This window comes from Heteronotia binoei, chromosome 2 (genome assembly GCF_032191835.1).
Source record: "Heteronotia binoei isolate CCM8104 ecotype False Entrance Well chromosome 2, APGP_CSIRO_Hbin_v1, whole genome shotgun sequence".
Lineage (NCBI taxonomy): Eukaryota > Metazoa > Chordata > Lepidosauria > Squamata > Gekkonidae > Heteronotia > Heteronotia binoei.
The window spans coordinates 73,565,764-73,579,691 of record NC_083224.1 but is presented as its reverse complement, the minus strand read 5'-3'; the positions used below and the strand labels follow the sequence as shown (position 1 = coordinate 73,579,691).

The 13,928-nt window shown below is 39.4% G+C and overlaps 1 protein-coding gene across 2 annotated transcripts; it reads right to left on the bottom strand.

Annotated features, from left to right (window-relative positions):
- Nucleotides 1-834: 834 nt before the first annotated feature.
- IL20 (interleukin 20) lies at nucleotides 835-11,526 on the bottom strand. Of its 2 annotated transcripts, none has more exons than XM_060233256.1 (6): nucleotides 11,250-11,526; nucleotides 9,066-9,263; nucleotides 8,536-8,601; nucleotides 7,626-7,778; nucleotides 3,850-3,924; nucleotides 835-1,105 (listed from the first exon to the last, which is right to left on the bottom strand). In XM_060233256.1, exons 2-6 carry the CDS (start codon nucleotides 9,252-9,254, stop codon nucleotides 1,028-1,030), a joined length of 561 nt encoding a protein of 186 aa, XP_060089239.1. In that variant the 5' UTR covers nucleotides 9,255-9,263; nucleotides 11,250-11,526; the 3' UTR covers nucleotides 835-1,027. The 2 variants fall into 2 exon arrangements, with proteins under 2 accessions (XP_060089239.1, XP_060089240.1); XM_060233257.1 differs by having other exon boundaries at nucleotides 8,536-8,598; nucleotides 11,250-11,523.
- Nucleotides 11,527-13,928: the final 2,402 nt, after the last annotated feature.

Genomic DNA, 13,928 nt, shown 5'->3' with positions numbered 1-13,928 from the left:
CACATATCTATTTAAAACTCAAACACTCTTTCAGTTCCCTAGAGATTTGATTAAGATAAGATATCACATCTAATCAATTAAATCAAGATAGCTATCTTGTTCCCAGAAGTGTCACCAGTATCCACAGTTATGCCTGCCAGCCCTCTTAAATTCTGCCAAAGAAAGACAGTTTCTCATAATATCATGTTTAAGCAGGAATGGTTTTATTAGTGAGATTATATTTAGATAGAAACACATGAACTGACCAAACCAAACAATAAAAATATACCAAACAGAAACAGAGTTATAACCTTCTAAATCCACTGAAGGCAATGAGCTTAGAAAGGTGTCAGTTTTTAGGATCACATTGTAAATCACTTAGGGACTTCCAGGAAAATCACAAAAACTTGCCCGACAGACACAGTTAAACATGCCTATAAGATACAAATTAAGGAATTAAGTGCAGGTTTATGGAAATACAGAAAAATATATCCATGTAAAGCCAGTCTCTTCTCGATTATATTAATAAAAGCCTGTTAAAATCGAACCTTCTCAATTATATTAATAAAAGCCTGTTAAAACACGGAACATTATAAGAATGCACTAATGAAGCATACCAAAAACCTTTACGGGTAGTTGCAACATATTTAATATTGTATGTTAATATAACAACAATATAAATCAACATTACAAAGAGTTGAAATCCTATTATTCTGTTCCTTGTCAGATCCTAGGATGTTGTTCCTTCCTTCAACACAATGGTACATGAAGAATGGACTCATGGGATCCAAAGTAATATCTACTACATATTATGAAATGCCATACGATGGAAGAAAAATATTGAATACTATCTAGGTTAATTATGCAATATTGGATATCCAATAGGAAGTACTTTCAGATGTCAAATGTCATCATGAAATATCTGGCACTGAATATTCAGCAGAAATTCAGCATCAGTAGTCTTGCAGGAAGTTCTAGGTGCAAATTCTAGGTACAAGTTTGATTCAGTTCTGCTGTAATGCCCATTCTTGTGCCTGTGCTTTTCTATTCAGTAAGTCTTATCAATCCAATCTAAAAGGATGTCTAGTTCTCCAAGTGCTTTCAGGACTGCAGAATGGGATTCCATCTGAAAGAAGACAGAAAAATTATGGGCTAGGGTTGCCAGCCTCCAGGTTGTCCTGGAGATCTCCTGCTTCTACAACTGACCTCCAGCTGGCAGAGATCAGCTCCCCTAGAGAAAATGATAACGACAACTGGAAGACAGTGTAAATAGAAAACTATGTGAACAGCCACCAGAAGCAATGAAATTTTCCCATCAATCATGTATAAATACGTTCTTTTCATGAAAACTAAAATAAGACAATACTAAGGAACACTTAATACTTGAAAACCCCCACAAAATCTACATCAGTCTTTTAAGGACAACTGCCTCTTCAAAGTAAACATAGTTTAGCTGTGAGTGGAGTCTTTAGGTCTCTTAGGCTGATTACAGACCAGCACTTTGGGCTGACTCAGAGATGCCTCTGAAGTTGCCCCAAAAAATCCCTCTGCATGCAAACTTCTGCCGGGCATCCCCATCCCGCACTCACCCTGTCCTTCAGGCTGCTCCACCCGGCTCAAAAAGCTACCACTGTGAAAGTGGTAGCAAATGTTTGAGCCAGCTGTCAGTCGCTGGATTGCCATCTGGATGGGGAAGGGCGCACACGAGGCGACTTGGTAGTCTGGAGCTGTCAAGCTGCTCCAAGCTGTTCCATATTTTTTTTAATGAAACTGATCAGAGCGTTGGTACACTCATGCATGCCAGCGCTTCCCCCCCCCCAGGGAAAACAAAGGAATCTGGCTTCTGGGTCGCCTTCCCATGCGGTGGCACCCAGCCGTCTCATGAACAGGATGCCGGCGGCATGCGGGTGAGCGTGGGGAGGCTCCGGGGTGGCTCTTTTTGCGCCGCATCACTTTGGAACGCCTCCCAGCCACCCCAGAATGCCCATTTGTTCTCAGCCCCAGTGTTCCACTTGTGAAGGTACGGAGAGAACAAGGAACCACTTTTGAAAGGAATCCTCTTGGTTTCGTTTATGAGTTCTTCTTAAGCCTTTTTCTCCCGATGTTACACGGAGCCACAGCTCTATTTTTTACAACATGGATCAACGCATGTTCTTGTCTACTGCTACCTGGAGAAAATGGCTGCATTGAAGGGTGGACTCTATGGCATTGTACCATGCTGAGGCCCCTTCCCTCCCCAAACTCCACCCTCTCCCAGTTCCATCCCCAAAGTCTCCAGATATTTTCCAACACAAACCTGGCACAGACCTATTATGGGCTGAATCTAATCAGCTTTTTTGCTGGTAAAAAAAAGTAGAATTGCCCTTTGATTAATCAAAAAAAGTTAAGCTAAGGATGATGGCACATGCAGGGATTAATTGGGGGTGTAGAAACAAAGAGAATTCAGTAAGTGAGTGAAAAAGCTATTTATAGTGTTTCCAGCACTGCTCCTATATCTGTTGGTACAACAACAGAAAAGTCAGTGTCTTGATTTTTCAGTGTCGTAATTCTTAATGTAGCACAACAGAGAATTGTGTGTCTATATATATACTTGTTTGCTTGTAGCCATTAGCCTATGATTCTTATTTTAAAAGGAACAGTGTACAACTGTGGCCTCTGCAGGCATCCAACAAAAGCACTTTAGAAAGAAGTCATCCCACAATGTTAAAAATCTATGATTAATCACAAGATCTCATTACATATGAGCCAGGAGTGCCAAGGATTTCAAAACTGCACTTCATTTCACAATTCTGAGGACAAAGTCTTTGAGCGTGCTCCAAAACTGAAGTTCAGTCTAAGCACATAAAAACGTAGCCTTTTCACATGACCAATATGACTATAATGAAAGTTAAGGGTGTGCAAGTGGAATTATATGACACCTCAAGCCCAACTTCACACTTGATCATTGGATCTTCTGCTCAGAGCTTACACAGGCACAGGTGTGGAGATCACACAAGTTGGCTTACTACCTCATAAATTTTTTCCATCTTATATTGGATATATTAATGGGGGTTAGGTTTTTAGTTTTCATACTAAATTATTCTTGTCTGGTATTTTATCGTTTAGTGAACAACGTAAGAATAGCATATTAAATAGCAAGAGCAGACTATTTATTTAGTGTTTCTCACATCTGTACATCCTCCATTTAACAATTTTGTCAATGCTGTGATCAGTAAATGGAGATCAGATGAACCCCTTTATTTATTTACTTACTTAACTTATACTCCACTTTTCTCCCCAGTGGGGACCCAAAGTGGTTTACAACATTCTCCACTTCTCCATTTTATCCTCACAATCCTGTGAAGAAGGTTAGGCTGAAAGGGTGTCACTGTCCCAAGGTCACCCAGTAAGCTTCCATGGCAAAGCAGAAATTTAAATCAGGGTCTCCCAGATCCTAAACTGAGAACCACTCTACTGCACAGGCTCTGGGGAACTGTAACCCAACTGACAAGCTGTGCAATTGTCCAGCACAGGCAGCCTCTTCCTCTCTCTGTTTCTCTGGGGTTTTAATACAACTGAGGGAAACAACCTGGGACTTTTATTCACTAGGTCTTTGCCTAATTTGCCTCTATGGGTGGGCCTGACTTGGCTGTTAATGCGCATGTTCATGCCAATGAAAGATTCTTGGCTGCTAGCTGTAATGAAGGAAAAAGCTGTGCTAGAGGTTTTTGGATGGTACATGAAAGCTATAGAACAAAAGACTTTTAGACATGTTTTCCTGGAGAGGGTTCCAGATCAGCCTGATACCACTTGTCATATAAAACTAGGCTACCAGCAAAAGAGATCTGTTGCATTTCCAGTAGCTAAATTACAAAGTGAAAACACATTTACCCTTTCAAACTGACTCAGGATTTGTTCGTATCTGTGGATGGCTTCCTTCCCACAAGGGCATGTTGTAACAGTATCCTGAAGAAAAATAATGCACTAAGTAAATTATGTTTAAGCATATTTCTTTGAGTCTCCACAAAGAAGTAGAACCAATTGCTGAAATGAATGCCCAAAAGAAACCTTGGATTACGAAAGGTGGAGACTTTGCTCTCTTCCTGTATAAACATGTAAAATACTCGGCGGCATTCATTTTATCAAATTTTCAATATTAAATGAGTGAGAGTACTTTACTATTTCATTATCAATTTCTTACTAACAAGTTACTAACAGTTCATCATCATCCATTCCACTCATTTTATTCTCTTGCTGTGAGTAGCTGATTGGCTATCATGTGCCATTCGATAAGAAGGAAGTAAGAGTGACAAAGAAAGCAAAACATACTGAATTCTACAGAGAACCAACTTTACAAGGGATAGGAATTTTTGTGCTTCATTAAAGACCAGTTTTAAATGACAATGTTAACTGACACATAAAAGATAGTGATTCAGTTTTCATTTTATCTCCAGTTCATTAAAAGAAAACACATTTGTTCTCCTTAATATTCTGGAATAATACCTTGTTGAAGCAGGCAACAGTTTTTCTGACATAAAAGAGATGATATAGCCATTGTTAATGGGCATTTTAAATGAGGTTTATAATAGTGTCATTATTTTAACTGCTTCTAGAAGCAACATTGTCTTCATTATCTGGCAGGTTCTATTCAATGCTACACTTATGTAACTTGGACAATACTGCTTGATAATCCATTGATCCAAGTGGAGTGAAATTTTTGCATGCATTGAGCCTCCTACAGCATTTCACAAACTTTTTGAGCCTGGGTCCTCCTTCTAAAATTACCATTTCCCTTGCTCTCCAACCCCATCTAGTAATAAAAATCTAACCATGAGTCCAGTGAATGTACCTGCAGACATCCTCATCTGCAGCTGCATGTGAGTAATAGTAGCCATGGACTGAGCTAAAGGGATCTTATAGGACTATTTAAAATAAGGAACATACTTCCTTCCTCCTTCTCCCATCCCCTAGCCTCTCTGGACCAGTTCCAGTCTAACCCATTCAACCATTTACCACTACTTTGTTTTCTCGGAACTAAGTCCCATTCAACTCAATGGTATTTAGGATTGTCTGTAACTTGCCACTTGGTTCACACTGGAAGAGAATAAAGAACGGAAACCAGCTGGGAGTAACATCCATGCTGCTCTGCTCTTCATCTGAAGGGGCAGACACTCCCCACCCCCATTTTTTAGTTTGAGAACCTTGGCATGTCTAAGAGGTTGCAGTAGAAGAGAAGGGGGAAATCCTTGATACTGTGGAGGGCTTACTCTGCTCTTCTTTCCTGCTCTCACAGCTCTCTGGATCAGGGCTTCTGTCTTCACTTGTTTCACCATGCTTTGATGCTAATTTGCATTGTACAAAAAATACATCCTTCTGAGATGCAGCAAGAATTTCTGGGAGCTTGCATATTTATTTATTTATTTTTCACATTTATATCCCACCCTCCCTGCTGAAGCAGGCGCAGGGCGGCTAACAACAACATATGTCAACAATAAAATAGTAAAAACAATCACAATCACAAGTGCATTAAGAGTTTAAACAGGTTACAATTTAAAATTATTAGTGCAATTTTAAAACAACAGTTTGGTGCTAACATCATGCCATTCTTCAGTGGTGTTGGGCATCTACACATTTTGGTTGAAGGCCATTCGAAATAGTGTTGTTTTGCAGGCCTTGCGGGACTGGGCAAGGTCCCGCAAGGCTCTAACATTGTCTGGGAGTTGTTTCCATAGCTGTGATATTGCCAAAGAATTTTACCCAAGTAAAGTTTTGTGTATTTTAGTTCTGAGCCAACATGGAGGGGATGATTTATGAACAATTTTATCTCCCACAAGAAGAGGAAGGGAGAATGTGCTCCCATTGGCCAGACAACTGAGCTGGCATTCTCTCAACCTGATTCAATCAAACATAGGGTGATTTCCCACACAGCTTACCAAGGAGCGAAGTCCCTCCTCACCGCGCAGCATCTGCTCGGATTTCCCACCAACTGCTCCGCGGATTCAGGAAGTGCTGGACCTTTTGCTTCTCAAATGGAAATCGCTAAAACCCTAGTTTACGTTAGCAACGCAAAAGGTCCAGCACTTCCTGAATCCACGGAGCAGTTGGTGGGAAATCCGAGCAGACGCTGCATGGTGAGGAGGGACTTCGCTCCTCGGTAAGCTGTGTGGGAAATCGCCCATAGTTAATTAATTAGGGCAGGATATGGGCAGAGGTATATATTGGGATGCATGCTTGAATGCAGACTTTTGTTTTAATCTCTGCAATATTTATAACTGAATGTGAATCCAAATGCAGATATCATCCACTACCAAGAATGCTGCATTACCTTTAGTGGAACATACATCCCGATGCATATCCCCATCTATGTTCAGCCCCAATAAATCATACATAACTCTGTGCAATTACATCTGATATGTGGGAAACCCACCCACCCACCCGTACCCTGCAGTACTGGTAGGAAATGTAACTGCCAGCACAGCACAGCAAGGCACAGAGGATTGGCTTGGTTGCCTAGATAAAGGTGATCATACTTTCCTTTCCCACCCACTCAGAGTGAGAATGCTGTCGTTATCATGTGGACAAATCAGATTGGCTGTATTATATCATGACATCATTTTCATTCAATGCACAATCCCTCACTAGCTTAGATCATTCAATGAAGAGTTCTTTTAGGTTAAGATAAAATGAGTGTCACAACAGCAACTGATCAGGGAAACAATGGCTTCTAACAGGTCTAAAATAATGTTAAAAGCTGGAATGTTGCCCCCCCCCCCACTTTATAGACTCAGTGTTCAGGGCAGCACCATTATATTTCCCAAGTGTGGCCTCCTGCTCATCTCTCATCTCTCCTGCTCATCTGCTCATCTCTCATCCTTTCCCACTTATTCGTTGGCCTCTTTTGGTTCCAAATGTCCCTCTGATTTCAAAAGTTAGCAGTTGCCATTTTTACCTTTTCATAGCTACACTGCTTCACAAGGTTACTATAGCAATTTTTCCTATAGAAAGCAATACTGGAAATGCAAAAATGTTTATTTAAAAGGAAGCAGAAGTGCTATAACTCAATATGCAGATCAACAATTGTAATAGAATATTTTAAAAGGAGATGTTTTAAAGGGACAAGAGAAACGATATCCACAGAGATTCGACTCCAATACCGCCTTAGAGGCTAACAACAGTTTAATGGTCTAATCTTTTGAGAATTCATCCCCTGAAAGCTTGTGGGTCTCAAAGGTGCTATTGGTCTAGAATCCAACTCTTTTACTGCACACAAACATGACTACCCTCTAAAACACATCCAGACAGTTATCCTAAAATAATCCAGCATAGTATGCCCATCTATTAGACATCAAATACACCAAAAGAGAACATGCACCAATACCTCATTAATCAGAATCAAAGTCATTATCAATATGCAGATGACTTTAGCAGAGAGTAGCCAATTCAATTCCAGGTACTCTTGTTAAATAATTTAAAAGAGTAGGTACAGTACAAGATCTTTCTCTGCCTGAGGCCCTGTAGAGCACCTGCCAGTAAGAAGAGGCAATATATTGAGCTAGTGGACCAGTGTGATCAAATTCAGTGTACTACAATTTCATATGTTCCATTCATACGTACAGTTCTGTTGCATGCTACAGGCTTGCAACTGATTTCCCTTTGCTGTAACTCACACAGAGTGTCAGCTCCTTCTTGATGCTGAGGAAGTTGTTGGCAATCCGGCTGACTCTCCTTTGATGAAAGTTGTTGTTTGTTTGGCATTGATTGAAGACATTTGCCAGATAGAATTTCAATAAATAATGAAAGAAACAACATCTGTCTTCAATCTAAAATGAATCAGAAGGCATCTTGTTAGAATGGGTAAAACAGCCCATTATTCAATTAGCAATATAAGAATTGGATTGAATTCTACTGCAATTTTTTGGAAAATGTTTACATTTCAATTTTTCATATGGAATCTGAATACTAAGCAGACAAGCCTTATGCCAGTTTCCTCAGCAGTAAGTACTACTGAGCTTGATCTGGTTTAATCCCATAGGACTGCAGCCATAAATGTGCTGGCATTTTTTGATTGCTTTGGATTTTTCATGTTACCATAGATTTACACCATGCCCTTCTCTCTAAATTATATGAAATACATATGAAATATCATAGTAATCAATTGTCAGTTATTAAAGATCAGATCATCTCCTCCAAAATGTTATATATCTTTGTATATCAAGTTCCAAATCCTAAATAAAATTGCCATATATGATCTTGTTAAATATCAAATACTGAAAACAAATATATTTTGACGTCTAATCCCAGTATAAAATAATCAGAGGTATTAGATGAATATTCAGTACCAATGTTCATAGAAGAAAATATCGGAGAGCATTTTCACTTTGGAGCCTTATCCAAGACAAGCACAAACTTCTTATTGTCCTAGATTACAGACCAGTTTGATAGTCTGAAGTTTTTAAGTATGAGATGAAGTAAAAAAAAAATAGTAAGTGGAAAGTCTGAGATCTGCCTTGTGCTCTGCTTCCCAAATATTAGATTTGAACGTAATAATTTATACACTGACTGATATAGGAGAGTTACCTTGGTGTTTTGAAGAGAATATGACCTGTGTAGGAGTCTAATGCTTGTGTACTGGTCTTGAGCCTGCTGGGAAAGAAAAACAGGATAAAGCCCGAATAAAAAATGAAAATGAAGGCCTCCAAGCTTATGACCCAGAGTATTCCATTCCTCTACAATTGTAGCCAGCTTTCTTTTATTTCTTTATTTATAGATAGTCTACCTTTTTTACTTGGACCCAAGGCAGATTACACAGAGTGAGAAATCTGTGACGGATGGGACATGCAATAAATAAGTAGGATTAGGGTTGTAGGGCCAATCAGAAATCTAAAAACTGAACGGAAGCAAAACAAAGTAGGATCCTAATTTCAGCAAGCTGTACACGGCAGTATAGATCACAGTCCCTAATTATTTTTCTAAAAAAACATTGAGAATAATTTAATATAGTGTAACTCTATTGCCTGCATAGAAAACCCTTCTTGAATGATTCAGTTTTGTTTAGTTTTAGAGCTGCCTTTCCCAATTTATCAAACAAGACTGTTCCCCATACTCACAGTCATTTCTTTGATTTCTCCAAAGCCCTTTCGTATTTCATACATATCCATAGAAACCACACAGTGTCCAAAATGGAGTTGTTTGAGGCTGCTGATGGGCATCAAACATAGCAGAAAGATTTTGTGCAGGATAGAGGAGACACAGTTACTCTCCATTTTAGCACTGGGTAGAAAACCTTCATTATCCATCCAGTAGAGCTATTAGTGAGAAATAAAACACGAGTCAGTCCTGTCTTGCACTGGGAAATGCTGATTTTGTGATTTGAATGTGAAATGCTGTGAACACGGACTCATGTACACAAAGATTTCCTTTTGCGGGCAATTTCAAACTATATATATTGCAAATAGCATGCAAATAACATGTTTACTATCCTATGTCCTATTCCAACAGGTGTGACTCAAGATTTTACAATTTGTATCTTACGTTATTTAGATATGCTGCTTTGCCATTTGTCTTCCATTATTCCTTTTGTTTGTTTAAAAAATACTGACCATGAGCATTTCAAAGTATTTGCCCACATATGTTAATAGACATTTGTTTTCATGTTTTTTTCTGATTCCAAACAATACCAACTGCTTCTGAATCACACAGAGATTTTGAAAAAACTTTTACCACCTTTTGCTATACATCAAAGGTACTGTGTTTGTAAGGGCATCCACACATATATAAAATTACCCAGCTCAAACAGTTGTGCACAGTCACCAAAGAAGAAAAGGCAGATAAGAGAAAATTTACAGAAGAAAATCATAAAGGAAAAATGAAAAGACTGTGTAAAACACTTGAAAAATAGAGGGAATTATGCAGGACTGCAGAATTAGGAGTAGGGTTAAGTACCAGAATCTATGTTAAACACACACAATTCCTCCTGAGGACATCTCACTCTATTATACCATATAGATTAAATGAATAGTTTTTGTCAGTATGTGCACTGAATGTCTTGCACATATAAGAAACTATTGGATAAACATAGAAGTGCTTTGCTGATAACATTCATCCAACAAAGATCCCACTGTAATTAATAGGGCAGTAGCTGTATGTCAGGGGCTTGAGCTTTACATCAATTCCCCTTTTCTAATAAAGTTTTGGCTAAAGTCCTTGCACCAGACTCTGTGCTTTACCTGCCAGTTGTCTTAGTTGCAAATACATTTTAGTAGGGTCTCCTGCAGAAAGCTTATAAGGCATGAATGATGAATAGTTATATTTGAGTACCTTTGCAAACACCTAAGGGAGATGGGGCATAGTTGGGGCTCCCAACTGTATGTATATATACTAGTGTACTCATGATCATGACAGACATACAGTGTGCAGGGCGACTATTACCCGTAAATCCCAATGAACTGATGTGGAAGCTAGCAGCTTGAGAACTGTGAGCACAAGAAATCCCATGGTTAAGATTTAAAGAATCTATGCATCCAACAATTACAAAGGAGTAACTGCATCATGCCATTGTGGTGATATTAAACATGAGTACAACTGCATTTTAAGAGACTTTATTCATTTAGAAATACTGGTGAAGCAAAGTTCACTTTATCAGATGCATGGAGTGTCCATCAATAGCAGCTATATCTATAGTTAACGTACACATATACAATCAAGCCATAACAGACTTACAGTGACTTTAGTAAGAGCTTTCAAAGCAAATGAGAAGCAGAGGTGGTTTGCCATTGCCTTCATCTGTACAGTCTTCCTTGGTGGTCTCCCATCTAAGTGCCATCCTTACTTAGTTTCTGAGATCTGATGAAATTGGGCTATACCATCTCATCTTCCTTCACATAGTTATACTTAATGATACCTTTATATATAATGCATCTGATGAAGTGATTGGCAAAAGCTTATACTGGAAGACTTTTTATTAGTGTTTTAAGATGCCATTGGACTTTTCTATATGATTTTATTCTCTGACACTCCTTTTGGAAAACATATAAAAGAATTGGCAGAAGCTTGTGACTTAGATGCTTTTGAAAACCTTTTCAGAAATTAAGTTTTCATAGAAAATGATTCCTGAATGGAAAAATTAATTAAGTTTTAACATTTGATCTAGATATTCTCCTATTCAGACATGCAGTAAGACATATATTAGTTACAGCTCTGTTGTATTTAGAATATCAAATTGACATATCATTTGTTTAGGATGAAGTACTGAACAACTATGCAGTATGAAAATGATAATAGAAACATCTTACCTTATTTTGAGATGCTTTTCTTTTTCATTTGTAATGGGCTGTGTCCCTAGCCTTCAGACTGCTTCCCATTTATATACTGATCAGTGAAGGTACAAGCTTACTCAGCTAAATGAACTCCCTTGGAAAGCTACATACATTTCTCAGTTAATGTCTGGTACATGGGAAAGCTGCCACCCCCTCGCAGGTGTAGAGATACATCAAATCATCCTTCTTTTGCAACAATAAAACAATAAAAAAAATACATTCACTTGTACTTCTTAGGTCAGAAACAGAAGTTCTACCTCTTAAAGAAAAAGTACCTAGCCTGTTAGCTATTGGATCAAGCTGTTGCATTTAACTGAGTCAAGCTTGCCAAAAATCTGTCATGTTGGCCATTTCAGGGACAGTTTCCTCAACTCAAAAGCCTGGTCACAAAAAATTAACAGAAATTATTTGGGATTGTGGTTTTCAATTGCATACTTTTCTAGTATGAACTCAACTGTGCTAAATGTGACATTAAACATAGACTTTTTGTTTAGGTTGATCTGAGCTTGTAGCTGGCAAGATGACGTTACTTCCGGGTGATGTCATCCTGCCACACGCGCAATCCGCACATGAAGAAAGTCCCCCGCTGGAGGCCGCAGGGGACTTGGCAACCCTAGTCAAGGGGATAAATAGCTCTAAATGCTCATTTTTTAAATGTTTTTTCTGGTTCTTGGAAGCAGTGGTGGAAGGATTTTCAGAGGATCTGAATATCATTCCCCCATCTCTGGCACTTTAAAAATTCCTCTTTAACTTTCTATCCATATCTGTGAAATGCCAGATCCTTACTGTGAAATGTCAAATTTACAGAAGGATCCATGATAATTCCACAAGGCTGTAAAAGCTGAGTACATTAATTTAAGTCCCATTTAAAAGTCCCGTTAAAGCCAACTCCAGTAACAACTTCAGTGGCAAAACATGGCTTCATCAGTGTATTCATTTCATTTTTATCTCAATGTTTTTTCTAAGTAGCTCTGGACAACATGCAAGCCTCCCCTCCTTTCATACTTCATCCTTATAAGGCAAATTAGGAAGCTGGTGTGTGGAGGTCTTAGGCCACCTAGGAAGCTCTGTAGCTGGGTGCATTTTTTTTAAAAAAAATTAAGACTCTTCAGTGCTTTAACTACTATCCCTCACCAACTCTCTATATTATTGTGCATATGTGTCTTAGTGTTTCATGGATACATATTGAAGCTGGAAGCAACTTGATGACACTTAACAAACACACATACATGGTGCTTATAAAGTAAATCATTATTATCTTGCTGCAGTTCTTAAAACAATCCAGTGAAACAGACCAATATTATAATCCCTGTACTGGATATAAGGGACAGGGCAGAGAGAAAGCAGTTTGCTTAAGATCACCTAAGGAAGCAAAGGGAAGATTTAAACCAGAGACATACAGGATTATTGCTCAGTCCCTTTTCAGTCACCATGCTTTATCAACCTACCTGTGTGCCCTTATGCATGTTCTAATGTAGGTATATTATATGATGAAAACTCTTCCATAGATCTGTACACCAGTACAATGGGGTAAGGGTACAGAAGAGTGAAAGAGAGGATGTGCTGGGGTTTGGGGGTGGTGGTGGTGGTAGCTCCTCCCCCCCACCCCACCCAAAAAACACAGCCAAAGTGTACAAGTGAAGTCAGAGAGTTCTCACAACACTAGATCTGGTTGTTTGATTTATTTTCTCAATAAATCCTTATTGTGGATATAATGAAGAATAGCTATGTATTTATGCATAACTTTCACATCATCATTGCATCTCTGTCCTACAGTTATGATGTCATTATGACATGTTTAGCAATGTTAGCTATGTAAACAGGGGTGTCAAACACATGGCCCAGGGGCCAGAATTGGCCTGTCAGGGTCTGTTATCAAGCCTGTGAGCAAGGAAGAGGAGGGTGGAAGCAGCTGTGACAAGAGCAGCAAAAAGACCCACATCAGGTTGGCTGAGTCAAGAGTCCCCCCTTCCTCCCTCAGTTGGGCCAGGCTGTGCATGTACAGCTGCTGCCCCCTCTCCTTTTCCTGTCAGAGGTGGGAGGTCACCACCTCACAGTCAGTGCTCATGCATGCTGGGACTCCCCTTTTGCTTCAGCAGCAGAAGTCACCTCTTTCACCACTGTTGCTACCACCTTCTTCTCTTCTGCCTGCCGCTCTCACATTCTCCATCGTGAAGCCAGAGAAGTGGCCTTTTGGGAGGTGGGAGGAGGGGAGAAATAAGAAGGAATGGAGAAAGTCATTATGTGCGAAGGTGGTGGGGGTGGGCAGCTGCTGATGGAAACGGGCGTTAGAGGAAGTGTAGAAATGGGAATGCTAGAGTATACTTGGGGGTGGGGGTAATGGGGTGCATGGTGGGAACTGCACATGGAAAGCCATGTGAGGAGAAATATAGATGCTGGGTGAGGGAAGCTGCAGAGTGTTTTGTGCAGGGGGGGTGACATCCAAGAGCAGGGGTGTAGTCTAAAACACAAGAGGATTCTTTAGCCACCTTAAAGACTTAATGAGATTTTGTTGCATCGTTTTTATTTTCTAAGGATCTGTACCTTGCTTTTCTCCCCAAAATGGGATCTAAAGCAATTTACAAGTGCCATTCTCTCCACCTATGTTTTTGTTCTCACGACAACTGTGCAGGGTATGTTAGATTGAGAGAGTGA

Bases quoted from the DNA above. Each gene is read 5' to 3' on its own strand.
- IL20 (XM_060233256.1), bottom strand. From the start codon at position 9,254: ATGGATAATGAAGGTTTTCTACCCAGTGCTAAAATGGAGAGTAACTGT. The intron at 7,779-8,535 runs GTAACTCTCCTA...GATTCATTTTAG, and splicing joins ATTCTCTTCAAAACACCAAG to ATTGAAGACAGATGTTGTTT. The intron at 3,925-7,625 runs GTGAGTTACAGC...ATTTTTCTTCAG, and splicing joins AGAAGGAGCTGACACTCTGT to GATACTGTTACAACATGCCC.